This window comes from Amphiprion ocellaris, chromosome 24 (genome assembly GCF_022539595.1).
Source record: "Amphiprion ocellaris isolate individual 3 ecotype Okinawa chromosome 24, ASM2253959v1, whole genome shotgun sequence".
NCBI lineage: Eukaryota > Metazoa > Chordata > Actinopteri > Pomacentridae > Amphiprion > Amphiprion ocellaris.
The window spans coordinates 12006899-12028733 of record NC_072789.1 but is presented as its reverse complement, the minus strand read 5'-3'; the positions used below and the strand labels follow the sequence as shown (position 1 = coordinate 12028733).

The window sequence follows — 21835 nt, the reverse complement described above, 5'->3', positions numbered from 1 at the left end:
AGCCCTACGATTCCTTGGGCTGCTGGGTCTTTGATGTCAGCCAGTTCATTGGGTTAGAAGATTTGGTTCCAAATTCTCATCAAGTAAAGCACTTGCAGTATTTTTGTGAAACAAGGAACAATCAACAAAAAAAACTTCAGAGTCCAAAAAATTGATTGAGAAGCTTTTCATCCACCAAACGTAATTTATTGTTGAATAAAAAATAAACATCAGATTGTGTTTCTTACAGCATTCGGACAGGTTCACAGTCATTTCTCAGCAATTATTTCAATCAAAATAAAACAAATATCTATACATTCTGAATGTAAGCAATGTAATCCCACTAGAACTCAGTTAACGTGACAAACACAAACCTCCGCTCAGAATCTTGTCTCATGGCCTCTTCAGTTGTCAGGTCTTTAACCCTTTGATGCACAACATGGGTCAAACGTGACCATATATAATGGAAAATGGGTATCTCTTGACCCATGTTGTGCATCAAAGGGTTAAACCTGATCAGCGTTTTCACTGGAGCTCCAGCTGGATCCAGTAACACTGCATTCCTATGTCTCTACAGGACAACTCAGTGCCTGTACGTACGAAAGTAAAAACAGTCGTCCTTTTACCAAAATAACGACAACCAGGTGTAAAAAGTTGTTGGTTGTTGCCAAAACGGCCATTGGACAAACTCCCAAGCGGCAAGACTTTTGACTGTTACAGAAATTTAACATTAAAGAGAAATAATCCATAAGAAGTTATTAAATACCGATTAAGTGTTTTCAAGGTGCTGCTTCAAAATTACAAATAATTACAAGTGTGATAAAAAATCAAGTTCACGGCATAAAATCTGCAGTTTACAGCTTCAAATAAATGATGACAGAATCTATCATTCTTAATCGGATGTGAAAATGTGATTATCTCAATCATACTAATAATAGTCAGGTTCTTTCTTAAATGGCACTGACAGTAATTGTAACATTTGGGACAATAGGAGTGTAGATGTTAGAAATGCAGCGAGAGGACAGTCCATGATGTTTGTTTCATGTTTGGAATACAAAAAAAAAAAGAATGAATGTTCTGGTCATTGCATTAAAAAGGTCCCACTCTGTGTTTTCTGTGCGTACAGAAAGTTTTCAGACCCTTTTATCTTAAAACTGATTGTTTTAAATGTATTGAAAATAAAGACTGAAATACCCAATTTACAGCCAGAATTAGGACTGTATCATACTCAGACCTTTTCCTGCTTAGGGGAATGTCTGGCAGCCGTCTCAGTGGTTAAAGTCAGATAGACACTGAAAAACGTGAAAATAAATTTTTTTTTTTACCAGTTTAGCCAGTTGGAGTTTCATTTAGTCAAGCATAATAGATGTTTTTGTGGATCAAATAGTCAGAAATGACAGAAAATGCATATATTTCTGCCCAATAAAGTAAATGAAAATGGCTTATTTGAGTTTTTCAGCACAGTTGGTGAAAAAAACAGAGGGTACACAACTTGTAATGATGAAAACTACGTACTTGGATGCTCATGTACAGAAAGTTTAGCTAAATCAGACCTTTCACTTAGTACTTGTATAAAAACACCTTTGACAGCAGTGACGGCCTCATTTCATTTGGAAATGATCCAACTAGCTTGACCGGCCTGTCTTTACCAGCCGGGACAGCAAGGTGGATGTTATTCTTACCTTCCGTTTGTAGATCTGAGTCTCAGAACAGATTTTGAGAACCTGACAACTTCACAATTTTTGAAGGTTGAGTTGGAAGACGATGGAAGAAGATGGTGCACTGTGCTGCCACAATACCTGGAAATACAGCAGGTTAAAAGAAACCAAAACTTCCTTTGGTTCTGTGATGTTTATAAGTGAAGTTCTTAAAGGTATTTGTGGAAAAAAAGAAAGAAAAACAATCTATCCTCTTTCCACCTTCAAGCCTTCTTCTGTCCACCCTTCCTTTACAAATAGAAATCCATTAAGGATCACCAGAGAAATTAAATCATCACAAATCTTTTAGAAATAAACTATCAGAAATATTTGTGAATGTGTTTGCATTCATGAACAAACAGTTGTGATGCTTTGTTTTGACAAAATCTGCCCACAGAAACACATATGAACAATTGTGGTTGTAAAAATGTGAATGACTTGAAAGGGTCTGAAGACTTTCCTGATTCACTCTAACATGGTTGTCCATAAAACTAGAGCACGCAGCCATCTTGTGCTTCCTATGAGATAAAGTTTCTTCTTCATCTTTCACCTGATCGTGACACACAAATACAAAACTCTCCCCAGAAGTCAGACACAAGCTGACTCATGTAGTGCAGGAGCTTTAAGCAGCAGATGAGGCACTTTAACGATTAAGGCTCTGAGCTAACACTGAGCACACCTCTCCATCAGAGGGTGAAAACGATTGATCCCATTCAGTCTGAACAGCTTATTAGCAGAAGCAGATAACAGACAGCAGTTTAAGGCAACACACGTTGCTTGTTTTTATGATTTGGCACTTTTGCCATTAGATAAAGGCTCTGCCTCTGAATTAACAGCCACAGGGCTGAGCTCAATGGGCGTGGCCTGGTCGTTGGCTCCGCCTCTTGCCCCAGCCTGGTTTCTGTAGTGACGGATGATGACGACAGCAGCACACACCAGGTAGACGACAGTAAGAATGACGAAGTAAATGAAGTACACCAGGAACTGCAGGAGGAAACAGAAGTATGAATTCAAAGGTGCTTTGTAACTTTCAGAACCACTGGGTGTCGCTAAAGCATCTGAGAACGAAACGGATCTTTTTTTCGCTTTTTCATTTTTCGTTTTTTTGACTTACAGCCTTATAACTGCATTATACGACACAAACAACATTCAGTTTTTGAGATGCAACTAATTTTAGAGGAAGAAATTCTAACCATAATAAGAAAATCAATAAGAAGCTTTTATTTCTGGGCCTACAAGTAGGAGCTTTGGAGCGAACCGCAGCAGATTTCAAACTGATCCTCGCTTTAGACACATGACTTGGACTGGCGTCTGCAACACTATAAGTCCAGCATTAGCAAAACAACTGATTTATTTTTTTTAACAACTCACACATTAAATTTGATTATTCGTCTGAATTGAAGAAACTTTTGGTCAGAATCATCATTGCTGCTACATCCTTGGGAATTCTTGTCTTGTTCTTATGGCAGCTACAACTTTCATCCATTTCCATACATTTAAGTGAAACATGCAGTGTTTTATTTCAGTTTCTATGCTTTGATTTAGTTTCACTACCAGGGAAGTTAGCAGACTTTTACTGTCATGCCACGTTTTTGTTCACTGACAATTACAGAACTGAAAACATGACTTTCATATTTCTTGTCACTCTCGTTCCTCAGTTTTTCCCCAAACTGCCAAAGTTTTGTTTTTTACTCACAAAAGACTAAAGCCTCTATTTTTATCTTGGCAGTGAAATGAGAAGCGAGACTGGCTTCTTCCTTTTTCAGTTCCACCAATATGTTTGACTGGTGAGCATCTTGTGTTTTTACATTTCTAGCAATGCAACACCATTTGAAATTTCCTTTAAATGTCAAGTGTCATAACGTTCCCCTGAGGTGTACTCACAAGTTCAAGAAACAATTAAACAGTGGTGTAAAATATGACTGTGGTTACTTTGTTGTACCTGAGAGTGCACATCCAGCGCCAGACCCCTCTTGTCAGAAAATATCAGGCTGATGATGCTCTTCAGTATCGTCCCCAGGAAGGTGTTGATGCCGAACACCAGGGCACAGAGCTCCTTGGTGAGGGACGAGGCGATCTGGAAACTAGACAGATTCAACAGTTTCATGGATAAAATGTATCTGTTGGAAGTCCTGATCACACTCAACTGAAAGTTGTCAACCTCAAACCTCAACTACAGTTGAATTCACAAACATGTCAAGTTTTTTCAGTTTCAGCAATTTGCTGCATTGTAGATGCTACTTAGAAATCATTTAAACTACAACCATACTATTTATCAGAAACAACTGAAATCTGTGACAGCATCTTTGAGATTTATTATTTTTAATACATAAACAATGTCACTCCTAGCAGGCATAACTGCATATTTAAGATTTATTTTACAACTGTCTCTTCCATTTTTGTAAGTATGAAAAATGAAACATCATGCCAAAAAAAAAAAAATCACCAGCAGTTCTGAAAGGCATGTTTTGTTTTTTTTTAATGGCTTCAATTACACCATTTATCAGAACCAGAAATTGTACAAACGAAAAGAATCATCGCATTTGCAACTTTCTTTACAGCATTTATCTTATCTGATTCTCGATTTCATCTGGAAAATTGATCAAACCTAATCCAAAATCACTGTATTTTGCATGTTTCATTTGAAAGTTTTACAAAATTCTGTATAAATTGAAAAATTCTGTGCTGCTTGGTGTGAATGAACTAAAAGTGACTCAGCTGTTAACAGTAACAGATAAAAACTGTTTATAAACTGTTTAGGAGACAAGTATGGAAAACATTTAAAGTTTTAAATGTCTATATTATTGATAGCCAGGATTTTTCCCCAGTATTGTTAACAACTGTGGACTCTGTAAGAAAAATTACACTTTTTAATTTCAGGTTTTTATCCATTTTTTCAAAAAATAAAATCACAAAATTTCTATTTTAATTTTTTCTTTTTGCATGTCACATGGAATAGTAGCTGTCACATGGCACAGAAGACATGCTTTAGTTCCCTTTTCTTCTATCCGTGGTTTGTGCTGTTTCCATAAAGGTGCAGAACTTTATAATGCAGTGAAAAATGATACCACAGTCGGTAAAAACGCGACAGATGCAAACACCCAGAAATTGCTCGGATTTTAGAGAATAACATGCATCATCTCTTCCTAGCGGACACAACTTCCTACGGCAGGCGTGTCAAACTCATCTTAGTTCTGGGGCCACATTCAGCCAAGTTTGATCTCAAGTGGGACTCTGATAAAATCACAGCATAATAACCTATAAATAACACTCCACATATTCCCCTTTGCTTTAGTGCAAAAAAGTACTTTCTGAAAATGTTCACATTTAATGAACAATCTTTTCTATAAAACATTGTGAACAACCTGAAAATTCTCAAGAAAAATTTGTTAAATTTCAACAATATTATGCCTCAGCTTATCATTTACACAGTACTAGTTACAGATCAAAGACACATTTAGTCCCAGGTGTCTGGAACCGAACAATCTAGCATTTTACTGTATGATCCAAACAACTTGTCAAGGTCTAGAAATGGTTTAATATTTTCGGGTATTGTCTTCTCTGTAATTTCTATACTTTGCAAAGTCATCCTGCGGGCCGGATTGGACGCTGTGGCGGGCCGGCTTTGACCCGCGGGCCATATGTTTGACACCCCTGTCCTACAGTAACACGGTTCCAACACAGAATAAAGAAAACAGCTGCATAACCAAGCTTCATGAGTAAACAATACATTTTATTTGGCACTCACGTGGCAATTGGCACCAGGAACTGGTAGAAGCCTCTGAAGAGGACGTAGGCGATGTAGCAAACCCAGATGTTGCCTGTGGTGCCCATGAGGAGCAGCAGCGCAGCCTGCACCGCCGTGATCACACCGATGACCAGCTCTGACCAGACATTCCACCGGATTTTAACATAGCCTGCCATGAAGGCGGTCATCGCACCTGCAAAAAAACATAACCAACAGTTAATACTTTACAAAATTAAAAATTGCCCAAAATTATTTTAAAAATTCCAGAATTACTCAACATGAAAAAGAAACGCCTCTAAAATAATTGAATCTTGTCTGAAGTGATGACACAAAACTCCTCAAAATGACTTAAAACTTGTCCGAGATGTTAAAAAAAAAAAAAAATGTCTAAAATTATTAAAAAACTCATTGAAAATGATTTAAAACCTGTCCAAAGTGATGCAAAAATGATCAAATGACTCAAAATCTGTCAAAAACTCTTAAAAGTTGCCCAAAACTAAATATGAATTTGCAAGAATTACACAAAATTGGTCCAAAATGGGAAAAAAATGACTTGACGCTTGTCAAAGATGTCAAAAGCACATCCAAAGTGAGTCCAAAATTGTTTAAAGTGAATTGAAACTACAAAACTATTAACGAACAAAATCATAAGTAATGAGATACTGTGTCCACCGGGCTCCTGTGTGTCTATTTGTTCTATTTTTAGCCTTCTATTTAAGCTTCTATTCCCAACTGCTTTTATTTATTAAGTACTATTTTATAAAGTCTGGTCGAAATTCAGTGCACTTTCATTAAGCTTGTCTTTTCCACTGCTCTGGTCAATCAGTTGGAATCATTCTATAACATTTGTCTGCTCAAATTGTCTGTGCAGGTTTTTAAATATATTTTATTTAATTTTACTCAGCTGTACTTTATTTATGATACTGTGCTGCATAGATAAGCTTACTTGCTTTTAATATCATCACATTTTCAGGGTATAAATCACATCGTTCCACTGCCACCTCTTATCAACGCAGCATCTACTTTTAGAAAATATTTTATGATAGTACATTCAACAGAAGTTAATCTGTTCTTGTTATTAATTACATTACACAACGGCTAAGCAACCAAGACTGCTGCGAGGAAGCCTTGTCTGTCCTTATCACTCTCCTGCTATCAGGTCTTGTCAAGTAATTAAACTTTTACTGCTTGCTCATGACATCATGGTGATTCAGACAAATTGCTACCTTTGTGCTGTACAGCTGTTTAAAGGGCAATTACTGATGTGTCAACATGAAGTAATCCCTTCACAGAGTCCTTCATTCAACCTATTCGAAGAAGTGAGTCGACAGCGGACTGAATATTCTTGATATTTTTAAGTTTAAAGTATGCAGCAGATTTAATCACTAAATCAGAGCTGCCTTTAGAACAATGTTTGGTGCTTCACCCTAAGAACCCCAAACTCACGGGTGAGTTTGAAAGACATTTTAGTTTTTTGTTAAAGCGCCAAGATTTCCTCATTGATCAGAGCTGGTAACTGAACAACAGGATGAACTTTCTGACTGTCCTTGAACCTATCTGTGATTTTCAGTTTTGTTGTCCGGAAGATTAATCAAATCTAGGCCCAAATTCATGATCTTTCATCAAGATCATTTTGTTCTATAGGCATCATCAAAATGAACTGCCAAAAATAAAGTGTTTGCACTAAATGCATTCTGTAAAAAACAGAACATTTCCGAGTTCTGTCTACTTCTAGTCATAGTTGTTATGTTTTAATAGGGGAGCAGGATTTAATATTAAAAATTATCATACAGTGACTACAAATGTAACTGGAGCAAAAAGTGCTCAGAAACTGCTGAAAGAGGGTTAATATTTAGCATTTCTTTCTTCTTTTTTTCCCCAATCAGAGCCAGTCAGTAATAGTAGTTGAAGACATTGGTTACACCTGGTCCAAATGTCTGCTGTGACCAAACTGTGTCAAATGTACCGGCAGCCTATTTGTTGCAACTATTATTCAACAAAATGGTCAAACCATGAAGTAATTTTTTGGCTTACTACTTTGACCAATCTCTATTATAATTATTCATATCTATACTACACTTTTGCATTTAAATAACACTGTTTTCACTTTCATGCTGAGCTACAATCCTCCTAATGCAATGATATGCATCATATTAGGACTTACAATAATTGAACACCATTTTTGCAATTTTTTTCTTATCCTAAGTTGAAAGTCCTGTGCAGAGACCTCAACTATTAATGCAAAGCTGAGCTGCAGCGTTTCTAAAGTTTTGCTGTTGTGACATGTAGCAAGCTGGATGCTGCACACCCATGTGAACAAAAAACATCTAGGATTGTGAAAGAGGTCCAGCTGTGCATGAAACAGACATTTAAAAAAACAGCATTACTCCTCTAAAATCTCGATTCTGTATCTCAGTAAAAATCTCACTTAGTAAGGTAGAAGCTGCCTCCACTCCCCCGTTGTACACCTTCTTGTTGTCAGACACTTTGCTCCACAGGATGTGGACGTAGAACAGCACGAGGTAATACCCCGTGGAGTTGAACACCCACCACAGTGACCAGAGTCTCAGGTTGGGCTTCTTCACCACGTTTCTCATCTCCAGCAGCATCTGCACAAAAACAGAATCTTTCCAGCGTGACGCAGAGTTCCGAGAGGCGGCAGAAGACGGCACTTCCCCTTTGGGGTTAATAAGGTCCAATTCTGATTTGACAGCCACAGCTGTCAGCTCCCTTTGCTCCTGATTCTTTGTCCGGTTGAAAAACAGGGAGCGTTTGGGCCACGGCAGGCACAGTGAGAGCAGCAGGCCGAAGCTGACGAACCCCAGGGAGATAGCGTTGAGGGTGTAGTAGGTGATGTTGCCCACAGACATGCACAGCTGTCCCAGCACAGAGCTGGTGAAAACCCCCAGCAGGACCGAGGAGCGCGAGTATCCCGCCACTCGCTGGTAGAGAACCGGGTTGACCAGGGAGAAGATGTAGGAGGAGTAGGCCACGCGGCAGGCCATGGTGATGCCGTAGAAGAACTCCATGAACTGCATCTGAAGCAGCGTGTCGCCCAGGAATAGGATGAGCCAGATGACCACCTGACTGATGCCCTGGATGATTAGGACCGGCTTGTAGCGCAGAAAATCCGTCAGCAGGAAGGCCGGCACCAGCACGGCCATGTAGGAGTACGTCAGCACTGGAGTGATCTCATTGGTCACCTGGAACAGAAGTGAAATAAGTTAATGACTCAGGTGAGAATTCACTATTAGTTTAAATAGTCTTTTAGCAAAAAGACTATTTAACAGTGTTATGATCACGTCAAAACTTCTGTTGTCCTAAATAATAATTTTAACCCTCTAAAGCCCAGGTGTTTGTTGCTCCTATCACATTTTCACTCACAGTGGGCTCATTTTTCAGTGCAATATAAAGTCCTGAAGTAGAGAGAATTGAAAAATGTCTTCTGTGCAGTATGACACAGTTGTAACTTCATAAATCTTTAAAATGTAGTAATTGAAAATAAGTTTGAGCTACTAGTTGCAGACCTCTTGTGGATTCGTAGAGATGTGCTTCATGTGTTCTGGTAAATCAATGAGGTCGTTTTATTTAGCCCAGAGTATAATCTAGCTGATGACCTTTTATGTTGGTGATCGCAAACATGGCCTTCTGATGTCATGATCAACAAATATAAAGTCTAATCTCTCCAAATGTCGAAATAATGAACCAGAGCTGGGTGATAGAGAAACAAGTAAAGATCAAGAGTCCTTAGACATTAATATATAAGTCACAAAAAAAGGAATGAGAAGCATGGTCGAATTAATACTATTAATGCCACTGTTGATGCAAATATTATTTTGATATAAACTACCAGTCAAAAGTTTGGACACACCTTCTCATTCAATGTTTTTTCTTTATTTTTACAACTTTCTACATTGTAGATACATACTGAAGACATCAAAAGTATGAAGCGAGATCTATGGAATTATGTGGCAAACGAACAATTGTGAAATAACTCTAAATATGTTTTATATTTTAGATTCTTCGAAATCACCACCCTTTGCTTTGATGACAGCTTTGCAAACCCTTGCATTCACTCCATGAGCTTCATGATGTAGTCACTTGAAATTCAGATTCAGATTCAGATTTAGAATCTGACTGGTTTGAAATGGTTTTCACTTCACAGGTGTCCCTTGTCAAGGTTAATTTGTGGAATTTCTTGCCTTCTTAATGGGGTTGGGACCATCAGTTGTGTTGTGCAGAAGTCAGGTTGGTACACAGTTGACAGTCCTATTTGACAACTGTTAGAATCCATATTTTGGCATGAACCAATCAGCTAAGTAAACAGAAACGACAAGCCATCATTACCGTACTTTAAGAGCTGAAGGTCAGTCAGTCTGGAAAATTGCAAAAACCTTGATTGTATCCTGAAGTGCAGTCACAAAAAACATCAAGTGCTACAATGAAACAGGCTCACATGAGGACTGCCCTGGAAAGGAAGACCAAGAGTCACCTCTGCTGCTGAGGATAAGTTCATCCGAGTCACCAGCCTCAGAAATCACAAGTTAACAGCATGACAGATTAGAGCCCAGATAAATGCCACACAGAGTTCTAGTAGCAGACACATCTCTACATCAACTGTTCAGAGGAGACTGAACCAATCAGGCCTTTATGGTGAAACAGCTGCTAAGAAACCACTACTGAGGAAAAGCAACAAGCAGAAGAGATTGGTTTGGGCCAAGAAATACAAGGAATGAACATTAGACCAGTGAACCATCATTTTTTTCAACAGGACATTAACCGCAAACACACCTCCAGGCTGAGTAAGGACTACTTGACCAAGAAGGAGAGTGATGGAGTGCTGCGTCAGATGACCTGGCCTCCACAGTCACCTGACCTAAACCCAATCCAGATAGTTTGGGATGAGATGGACCACAGAGTGAAGGCAAAAGGGCCAACAAGTGCTCAGTATCTCTGGGAACTCCTTCAAGACTGTTGGAAACCATTTCAGGTGACTACCTCATGAAGCTCATCCAGAGAATATCAAGAGTGTGCAAAGCAGTGATCAAAGCAAAGGGTGGCTGTTTTGAAGAATCTAAAATATAAAACATGTTTTGACTTATTTCAGACCTTTTTGTTTACTACATAATTCCACCATGTGTTCATTCATAGTTTTGATGCCTTCAGTGAGAATCTACAATGTAAATAGTCATGAAAATGAAGAAAAACCATTAAATGAGAAGGTGTGTCCAAACTTTTGACTGGTAGTGCATATGGCAAAAATAAGCAAAATAACAAAGTAAGTAAAATTGATGCACAGTGACACATTAGACATTAGTAGAAATAATCACTAATAACTGATTATCTGCTTCGTAAATCAATACAATGTATTAAAAGCAGGTGGTCAAAATAATGAAAGGATCGTTTTTAGAACATTAATTGAACAATCACAAAAGGCGAAATTAACTAGAAGACCATCACTTAAGATAACCCAGAAACACAGAATAAGTTTCCAGCAGTTGACAAAGCGATTAATGCATCTGCACGAAGAAAAAATTCTCGTTTTAGTTGATATGATTGCACTCATGTCACTTTGTGACCGGAAATCTAAGTATGAAGTCTGGCTAGCAGACTGACTTTAGTTCCACAAAGACCAGTTTATTCCCTGGACCTGATAAATACAGGAATCTATGGGATACAGCTGTGTAACTGTGAGCTCTGCTCTGTTTTTCCAATACAGTTGTACTTTGGCAGATTACCAGCTTTGAATACCAGGTCATGGTCAATTAAAAACAAACAAACTGGCAAACGAAATAGTGATTACACCCACTTTCTTAAAACTATTACACTGACCCACTTTGTAGGAATGTGAACTATGACCACAGTAAGATGGATCAGTAAACTCTACAGGGAACTCATTAATTCCCCTGAAGAACTGCACAGCAGCAAACTTGTTAAAGAGTCTTAGAGGTTAACTTTCTGGACAGTTTTACGTCTAAGAACCTCACTGAACTCTACAGAGTACAATGACATGACTGGAATGGCTTTATTTTTGGCTTTTTAGTCAGTACTAGCTTGTGGTGTTGTATTACTGAGGACATCACTGACCTGCTCCCTGGTGAAGTTCTTCTCAGGGCTCAGCAGATATGGCGTAATGAAGGGCTCTCCAGGCTTTATCGATGACATAAACCCGTAGAAACACAAGAATATCACGGCCCATTCCCACTTCTTGGGATTTCTGGCTTCCACTGCGGGATCCTCAGAGAGAGACTGAGCCTCATGAGCAGACACAGCCATCTCGGCATCTTCGTCTTCATGTCTTCCAGTGTCTTCAGCTGCAGCCACTTTCACATCCATCTCCTTCTCCCCCTCTGATCCGTCTCCACTACCTGCTGTGTCATCTGCTGCCATTGTGCCGGCTGGTTCGCGGCCAATCTGCAGCGTGGAGTAACTTTTTCTGCTGTGTCAAATCAGCATGTGAGAATTTGTTTAGATATGAAGATCAAAACTCTTCTGCCTCTCTGTGTCAAAGAAGACTGAAGAATGAACCATGTAACAGGGTGATGACAAGGTAGTTAAAAAGCTACATGCTGCTGTTTGCATGTAAGAGAAAACGTTGACCTTCGCTCCTTTCCACACTGTGACATTGTTTGACAACAAGCTATCCAGCAGTCGAGTCTGGCATCATTGTTAACCTGAAAACATAACAATGCTGTTGGTTAGTCACACTATTCTGACACTGGAGTGTTCAGACAGCTGACATTAGCGCACGGATCCAGAAAAACATGCTGCATTTTTAACTCTTATTCTCATAATGAATTATTAGGCTGATTATTTTCCTCAGTTCACTGTTAGCTCCTGTCCTGTTTTCGAGCTGCAACTATTAATCAATTCACATTTTTCAACCAAAAGTGTTCAATATTCACTGGCTCCAGCTTCTCAAATGTGTAACTTTTTTGATATCAATCAATCTATCAATCAATCAATCTATTTATCACTGACACAAAGCTGAATATCTTTGTGTTTTAGACTGTTGGCTGAGGACAACAAGCAATCTAAATTAGATCTAAATGAATTGATTGGTCAGTAGCGGTTGATATTCTCCTATCACAGATGTATCACTATCAACGTATATGTTGTCCAACATGAAAACGTTCTTTTTACAGATAAGAATACAGAAAAATATGGTTGGGGAAACAGTGTCCGACTCCATTGTTTACTACAGCCCAACTGATACTAAAGCTTTTGGGCCGATAGCCATTTTAGAAAACTTGGAAAATCAATTTGTCGACCAACATTATTCAGACATACGTTTGAGTTCAATTGAAAAAGTAAAACAATGCAATAGCTGTCTATTAACTTTCCAGCGATGCATTTCACAAACTGCTTAGCAGCTTCAGATGAAGACAAAGCTTGACATCGCACCACCATCTGCTCCGCTACATGTGCTGCAGACAGTGCCGAGTGTGTTGTAAACAATGGAGTCATAGCTGGTCTGCTGGACAAACTATGTGAGGACACAGATTCCAAACTACCCCAGGCATCTTCTTCTGTATTATGGTCTGAAAAAGAAGGTTTTCAAGTCAGACAACATTTATGCGTGACAGTCAAATTGATATTTTGGTCAGGCTCTACTCTCAGCAGCGTCTGCAGCACATGTAGCAGGGTGTCATCACAGCTGAGCAGACGGTGGTGCAGATTCAAGCTGTGTCTTCATTTAAAGTTGCTAAATAGTGAGGGAAATACAGATTTGGAAAGTTAGGCAACAAAGACTATCATTTTGCATTTTTAAAACTCTAAGCACAACTATAATAATGTATATAAAGTTACAGTTGATTTTTTACTTCTTAAAAGCGGTATCAGCATGACATTTTCTGTCAATAGAAAGATAACATGATCATTTTTCATATTTTTAGCTACGTTGTGAAACAAGTGTGACTGTCTGCTGGATTAAGCTGAATAAAGACGCTTTCAATTGAATTTCTAATTATAAGCTATTAATTCTGTCTCATTAGTGCTACTTGCTAATGAATAATGAAAACCTTGTGAATAAAGTCGTGGTTTCGTCCTGAGAAAGAAACTACTTACTTCAACCTCGTGTCGAGAGTTTTAAGCAGCAATGCACGTAAGTGACACAAGTGTGTTAGCATGTCCGGGCTCCACATATCAGTCACACACACAAAACCACAGCTCAACTGACTGTGACGTTAGCTGCTAATATGCTAAACCTGCCCGGACATGAACGACACAGACGTCGCAGATCACCGCGACGCACAATTTACATTATAAGTACGGAGTTGGACCTAGCAAGCTAGCTGGCTAACAATACAAAGGTATTAAAGCAATGCAGTCTTGTAGCTGTTGTGGGCACGAACAAAAAAACCTTAAAAATGTAGTAACATAATGTGAAGCTTGTTTGAACATCACCTAGCTGGCTTTCCATTAAGTATAATTTACTTGTTAGTCACTTTAGGGTAGAAAACAGTGAGTTTACGTGACATACCTCGTGTGCTCCATCCGAAGCTGCAGCGGTCGATCAGCTACATGAACATTATTCTTCCAGCCGCGCTGACTTCTGGGAAATGGAGTCTTTACGGTCCTGTGTACGAAGGCTGGTACGCTTCATTTAATCACAGACTGTATCTTTCTCATACGGTCTATATTAATAAATACCAAATTATAAGTGTTTTCCATTTTTTAAAGTTCGTAACAAGATCTCTTTGCCAAGGTGGCAGTAGCTAAAAACTCAAGCGTTCACGCATTTTTGTTATTTTATCTTTTAGTCTATTAGCGAGTGTTCTGTGCCTCATGCTCGCCATCTGTTGGGCAAATAGTGTTACAAACAGTGTAATTACGACTGCTACTGCTGCTATTACTATTACTACTACTACTACTACTACTACCACTAATAATAATAATAATAATAATAATAATAATAATAATAATAATAATAATAATAATAATAATAATAATAATAATAATAATAATAATAATCTCTCTACTAAAATTTGGGTAATTTGGGTTTGAAAAATTACCAATTGTACTAATTCATTAACTGGAAAAAAAACCTGTGACATTTGGTTTCCTGTACCAGGGTAACTACTATTACTACTAACAATAATCGTGGGATTTACAAAAATATTAATAACAAGTCTGAGAGCCAAAAAATGTACTGTCAAGTTGCTGTATTATATTATATAACATTTAAAAATCATATTATTATAATCATATTTAAATATTTGTTATATTATTATGTTTTTGTTACTGTTATGTGAAATGAAAATAAACATAAACAAATGCAGTGTAATTAATACTACAATTCCTATTGTCACTACAACTACTGCCACCATTGCTACCACCGCTAATATTAAAACATAATAACAATAATAATAATAATAAAAAGAAGAAGAAGACAATGAAGAAGAGAAAACATTTGTGTTAAATAAAAAATATGTAGAGAAAGACATTATTTTTGGACAAAGGTTATGTTTGTTACTTTAACAACAAAATGACTAATTCAATAATATGGGTGATAAATAATTCCTGGCATTCCAATAGTGCTCGGGACCGAATAATAATTGTTGTGGTTACATCATTTAGAAACTTAAACAAAAATGTAAATATCAGTTACATAGTATTGTCTGTGTCTGCAGTCAAAATACAGATTGACCTAATAATCATTTTATTGCTCATGAGGACCCTGTGTATACTAACTCAATCTGGACAATGACAAATCAGTCAGAACTGGAAAACCCGCAAAGCATTTTATTTATTTTTACGTATTTATTAATCAGAACATGACATGTGAAAATCATTTGAAACATTTTTGGATTTTTACTAAGGAGATAGCAATATTAATTTTATAGTCTGTACAGTGCTATGATGTATACATGTATGGTTAATATAAATAAACTCAAACATAGTTCTGAAGAATTGGGGGCCCATACAACAGAGTGAAGGGTGGAATTCTTTTTGGTGCATTTCATTTACATATGAAAAATTGTTTGACTAAAAACATATAAAAGCATGAAATGCATAGAAGAGCTTTATTAGATGTCATCTTTCGGTTCTTGGACGGAAAGGAAGCTCAAAGGACAACTGAAAGGCTGGAAAAACATCATCAGAGTAATGACAATAGATGGCAGCAGTGGATCACATAATCAAAGGTAGACTATGAGCGAGAGCACTGAAGTACACTGATATCTACTGCTGTTCCAACTTTACATGACAGTTACTTCATTATAAAGAGTAACAACAATCTACATTATCATAATTAATCTTACTTTGCGCCTGATAAGCAATCTACCGTATTTAGTTTGTGACACCTGCTTTCTGTTTCCTGTATAGTGAAAACATCAGTATGTCAGCCATGTCACTGTAAATTTGTCACTAAAATACCATTTATTTTAAATCAAAGTGCCTCAGCGAGAGACACTAATCTTTGTTTTCTTATTTTCATTCCTGTCATGAATTGGATCTTTTTTCCTGTACTAAAAAGCCTCGCTACTGTGTGGAGAAAAAGTCCAACAAGGGTTCAGAAAACAGCTCCGCCGTCTGAGGTCTGAGATGATGACCTGCTAAACTTCGACCCTGATGACATCCTTTCCTGTCTGAGTTTCCTGTGAAGAAGCAGCGTCATCTTTTTCTTGAACTTCTCCCCGACAAATGCATAGAGGAAAGGGTTAATGCAGCTGTGGAGCAGAGCCAGGCCATTGGTTATAAGCAAAGCCTTGTTTACTGACATCCTCAAAGCACAGTCAAACTGAATCAGATCAGCCCTCATCAATAAGTCCACCACCATGGTTATATGGTATGGTGTCCAGCAGAGCAGAAATGCAATCACCACAGCGATAATCACTCGCATGGCGCGATGCTTCTGGAAGCCACGGGTGTACAGCAGCCTCCAGATGGTGACACTGTAGCAGGCTATCATGACAGTCACAGGGACCAAAAAGCCAAAAACATGGAGGAACCCCCTAGTGATGAGCCTCCATAAGATGGCACTGCCAATGTCAAATTTTTCAGAGCAAACCATCCTGTCTGTGTCTGGATCAAGCCTGAAGGCGTCGTTGAAAAGAGCAGGCAGAGCAAGAGCGCAACCGAGGGCCCACACTGCTGCACAGAGGAACCTGCTGCACATCCTCTTGCGACTCCAGAGGTTCTCATTGGCACGAACAATCACAAGGTAACGGTCGATGCTAATGCAAGCCAGGAAGATGATGCTGGTGTAGAAGTTGGCGTCAAAGATGAGGTTGATGAGCTTGCACATGAAGTCTCCAAAGACCCAACCTCGGACCACTGACACCGCAAAGAACGGGAGCGACAGGGCCATCAGACCGTCTGCTACTGTCAGGTGAAGCAAGTAGACATCTGATGGAGTCAACGGCTGTCTGCTGGTGCCGATCACCCATCCAACCAGCAGATTTCCTGGTATCGCCAGTAAGAAGATGGCTGCGAGGACGAGACACAGGGTCACAGCTGCTGTGGGGTTCAGTGGTTTTAGTTCACATGCTAACGTGTTTGGATTCACGTAGAGCGGGACGGTTTCATTCTGGTCAAAAAAACCCTCTTCGAAGACATAGGTGAACGACATGGCTATGGATCAGAAACAGAACACCATCATAGCAATAAAAAGAAAATCCTGTCAAAGCAAAATTACACTTAAAAAACATGCACTATTTGTTTTAACTAGCTTTAAAAAACTACAAACACTTGTTTTGCATTATTTTGGTGCAGCTTTAAAGCAAACCTGTGTAACCTTTGCTAGACAGCTGCTACTGTGACTACAAGTGACAGTTTCAGCACTATAGAGAACTTAAAGGGCCTGTTATGCTTTTATTCTAGGACTCAACTAAAGTAGCTTTACATGAGTCACAATTCAAATAATACTTTTTTATCTTACATTAGCTCTCTATGCAACTTCTTCAATAATCCTCCGTTTAAAATAAGTCATTGTAGCACATTTGTGCATATATAGATATACACTACTATAGTTACACTACCGTTCAAAAGTTTGTAGTCACCCAGACAATTTCACGTTTCACACTTTTATTCATGTGTTAACATAATTGCACAAGGGTTTTCTAATCATCCTTTAACCTTTTAACACCATTAGCTAACACAATGTAGCATTAGAACACAGGAGTGATGGTTGCTGGAAATGTTCCTCTGTACCTCTATGGAGATATTCCATTAAAAATCAGCAGTTTCAAGCTAGAATAATCATTTACCACATTAACAATGTCTAGACTGTACTTCTGATTCATTTAATGTTTTCTTCATGAAAAAAATGCTTTTCTTTCAAAAATAAGGACCTTTGTAAGTGATCCCAAACCTTTGAATGCTAGTGTATATATGACAGAAAACAAGAAAGAGCATTTGGGTTATTTTATCTTTTAAAAAATGGCAGAGTCTAACTTTAAAACACATCAGTTTAGCTTTAGAGAGTTTTATTGCAAATATTATCCCTGTAGTTTCCACCAAAAAGAAAATAAATCAGTTCTGATACTCACCTTTTGCACTGGACTGACCACAGCCTTCAAAGATAACAACAGCGTGGTGCCAAATGAGTCCAAATGAGATGCCACGGAGCATCTCTTAAACAATGATGCAATTTTTTAGTTCATTTTTTGTTTTTTGGACAGCTGACCCAATGTCCTGTTTCCTTTCCCAGCAGGTTACTAAATGCCTGCATCGTCACGTGTAAATGTTGAAACCTTTTTTTCTGTCTTAGAGAACACATTCTGACATGTACAGCAAAGATGTAAATAATACAATTAATAATGAATATTGGAATCTATTCAGCCGCTTCAGTTCTGTCACACTGCAGTAGCTCACAAGGACAATTTTCTACAGGCATCCACAGTATATTAACATAACTAGCAAAGTCATTTGTTCATTAAAAGGCACCCACACTGACTGATAAAACAGATAACAAACATACAGCTATAAAATAAAATCACAACCTACATAAAAACAATACTACACACCAGACTCAGTGACATAAAAGCTGAATTTAAAAAGGACATTAAATAAATCTTAATTTGGGACTGGAATGTAATCAGTTTGTACTGTATGTACACACCTGCCACCAAGGTACACTGTGAAATGACTTGTGCAAACTACTGAATCAATTTACTGTTTTAGGTTTCTCAAAATTGTATATAAAAACACTATTCTTCAATTGAACTGCTTCCACATATGCAGCATCAGCACCATCTTCAATAAAATAAAGGACAGTAAATAAATACAATTTCTCTTGACACTCTACAAATTAACAGTGAAAAATGTCCTTCACCGCCTGGTGCAAGTTTTGTAATAATTATGTCAGATCGCCGTCAGTCACTGACTTTGTGTAACCAGCTGTGTAGTAAGTTGTTTCATAAATCAGCAGATGCTGAAATGTTCTCACTCCTTCAGTTGCAAAAGTCTGGTGTTATTCCACTCGTTTGCTCTCACACTGTGTCTGTAAACTATAATTAACCAGCATGCGTCGTGTTTTTAATAATGCATTGTTATTTCTGTTATTTTGGTGAGAATTTCTTTGCAGGAGCCGTGGCGTGACAAACATCCGTGAGCATGGAGAGAAATATAATAACTATGTGGTTATAATGACAGGGGGCCATCAGAGATCCTCCTCCTCTCGCTCTTTACATTAAAAAAAATGTCTATACAGACACTAAACCATCCCCTCTACTCCCCTTTGTCTCCAGAAATCACTTCAATCAGGTTTTGAGGGTTAAGACGTGCAATAATCAGGATGTTGCCTCACTGCTCTCATCAGCAGCCTCCGAACGAGAACGGCCTGTTTTTGGTTACTGGATACTTTGACAAACAGTTTTTCTGTCAACAATGTGTGTTTCTGTGTCATGTCACATGTAGATTCCAATTATACTTCAGCTGAAACTGATTTTTGTCATTGTTATGGTTAAAGTTCTCATAAATGGCTGAAAAAAAATAAAGAACAAAACATGAAACAGTAAAAAACGAAAGTTAAGTTGGTTTCGCTTTAGGGTAGGGTAAAAAGCTGTAGGGTAAAAAAATAAATAAAAATCCCAAACTTATGCAGATTGATTTAACAAACATGTACAGTTGCAAACAAAAGTTTACATACACTTGTGAAGACCATGTAAAGTACCTTTTAGCTTCCTGGAAAACATTCAACTAAACCGGAATAAACTGGTGCCATATTTGTTCAGCAACTGTATCATGTTTCTTTTAACAAAACAACAACGTGGAAGTTGGCATAGATGTTGCTTCTTAGGAATTTATTTGCAGTCCACTTCTGTGGAAACTGCTGATTGACATCTGGATCCTTTTCAACCCTGTTCCAGAGAACAGAAAATATTTGTGCTGCAGCTGACAGATTGTCATCTTCAATCCTGTAAGTGTTGAGATCAGCATCTGTAAAAGTCCTATACGACTCTATTATCTCTTCAACAACAAACTGGACAAGCTTTACCTTTAATAAGCCAAACTATGTTTCGAATTTACTTTTTTTTTGAGAAGTTTCACTTCTGCATTCACTGACCATGCAGTATCATCTTCTTGTCACCTCAATGTCATTCAGTATATAATGTTTTAAAATATTAATTTGTGCTGTAAGTATCCTATAAAGGAGCCTGTCCTTAAGTTAAAATGATTGATAATACAGCAAAAAAGAAATGAAAGTCCTGCATTCAAAATCCTACTCAGGTAATGAAGGTCATGAAGCAACATTTTATTATCGACACCAGTGGTCAGAATTGTCAACAAAACAAAACAAAACATAAAACTTTTCATGTGAAGTCAATAAGCTTAGATTTTTGAGAGATTTGTAACGTTGATACGACCTAATGTGTTCAAGTTCAGTTTATTATTGTGCCAGAATTGAGTCAGAATTGGTTTATGAAGTCATTTTCTAACTAGCTTATATTTTTAATTTGTATTGTATTGTGAGGACTGAACTAATAGCCAATTAAAAAACCTGACTTGACGAGTTTATGCAAAAAAAAAATGGCCCCCTTCACAAACCTTTTGTGGATCCATTTCAGTCATTCCTGTGAATGTAAACGTGGCAGCTTATCTTTTCATTTCCGTACTTACTGGATCCCTTGGCTCTAAATTTGTATATATATAAATATACAAATTACAGTATTTTTTTAACTTTTTACAGGTTTATTTGTCACAGTGTCTATTCCTATAACCCCAAAATACTTTAAATATCTGTATTCGCTGCAACCTGAAAATCCTATAATATATTCAAAATTTTATTGTTAAAATTTAGGTTTTCCAGTTTGAAAGCAGTGATCTGACAGTTTCTGTTGAGTGAGTCACTGTGAAAATAAGCGTGTTTAACTGGTCAGCCCACTCCTTTATTCATCCCTCATTTACCCCTGCAGGGTAACATACAGTAGTTTCGGTTTAACATGCAGCAGCTTTGAGATATCTGTCTGGAATTTTGTTTGTTGTCTTAAAAGCCTTTTTACAAGCTCAACAGATAACAAGAGGTTTTATCTAAGGTACACATGGCGGACAGGTGGGAAGGAAGAAGAAATCTGTGGGAGAAAAGGTTGAATTCCTGGAGTTCTGTTACTGAAATGTTTAAGAATTCAAACACTGTATTAATGTGACATTAGTTCATTAATGTTTTTTTTTTTTTTTTAATCATAGTATTAAAGGTGGTTACTTTAAAACAGCTTCTTCTTTTTAGTAAACCACTGAACCAAAAAGTCTGACTGGATGACTGACAATTATTTGGCCTGAGCTTGCAATTACAAAGAAGCCTATGTTTTGTATCTCATCATGTCAAAGGGCCTCAGGGCATCAAATGTAAGTGAAACATCTGGATCTGCTCATGTGAAATAACCATCTCGATTATGTTTGGTTCAACTGTTTGCACTACTGAAAAAGAATCCTAACTCACATGAATTTAAATTGAAATCAAAATAAAGACTAGCTCATGCACTCCCCAGATGCCTTACCTGAAGTCTCAAAGGAGGGAAAGGATAAGCCTTGGTCCATTTAACTCTAACACTAGGGGAAAAAACACATGAGATGAGATCTTAAAAATAACATTTCTGATTTGATGAAGGCAGTCAGGCTGGTGGAGAGGGCAACACAAGCAGCAGCAGGGCAACAGACGAAGAATTACGAAGCAAAAGCTGGAAAGAAAATGACCCTAAGGAAACCTGTGGTCACATTAACTTCATGACGACAGACAGTGACTGGATGGCAAAGATTGTATTTATTCAAATTATTGGGGCAGTTGCTTGTCCTTCCTATTCTGCCTCCTGCTGTGTGATGGTCTATCACAGACTTACTAATAAAATTATAAAATTTGGTGTGATAACTTAATTTTTCTTCACTTTGAGTTCAGGATTTCAAGTCTCTCCTCTACCCACTTAACAAAACTGGGTAAACTACGATTGTGTGTTAGAGTATCTGTTCAGCA

General features: G+C 37.8%; 2 protein-coding genes across 3 annotated transcripts; both read right to left on the bottom strand.

The window, feature by feature from the left end:
* Positions 1-151: 151 nt before the first annotated feature.
* Positions 152-14050, bottom strand: slc19a1 (solute carrier family 19 member 1). Its single transcript, XM_023287968.3, has 6 exons — positions 13907-14050; positions 11512-12098; positions 7853-8627; positions 5425-5617; positions 3619-3760; positions 152-2660 (listed from the first exon to the last, which is right to left on the bottom strand). The coding sequence occupies exons 2-6, from the start codon at positions 11812-11814 to the stop codon at positions 2460-2462; spliced, it is 1614 nt and encodes a 537-aa protein (XP_023143736.2). The 5' UTR covers positions 11815-12098; positions 13907-14050; the 3' UTR covers positions 152-2459.
* A 1098-nt stretch (positions 14051-15148) lies between these two features.
* LOC111580286 (C-X-C chemokine receptor type 1-like) lies at positions 15149-18127 on the bottom strand. Of its 2 annotated transcripts, none has more exons than XM_035956179.2 (2): positions 17916-18127; positions 15149-16854 (listed from the first exon to the last, which is right to left on the bottom strand). In XM_035956179.2, exons 1-2 carry the CDS (start codon positions 17995-17997, stop codon positions 15938-15940), a joined length of 999 nt encoding a protein of 332 aa, XP_035812072.2. In that variant the 5' UTR covers positions 17998-18127; the 3' UTR covers positions 15149-15937. The 2 variants fall into 2 exon arrangements, with proteins under 2 accessions (XP_035812072.2, XP_023143737.3); XM_023287969.3 differs by having other exon boundaries at positions 15149-16998; positions 17916-18111.
* Positions 18128-21835: the final 3708 nt, after the last annotated feature.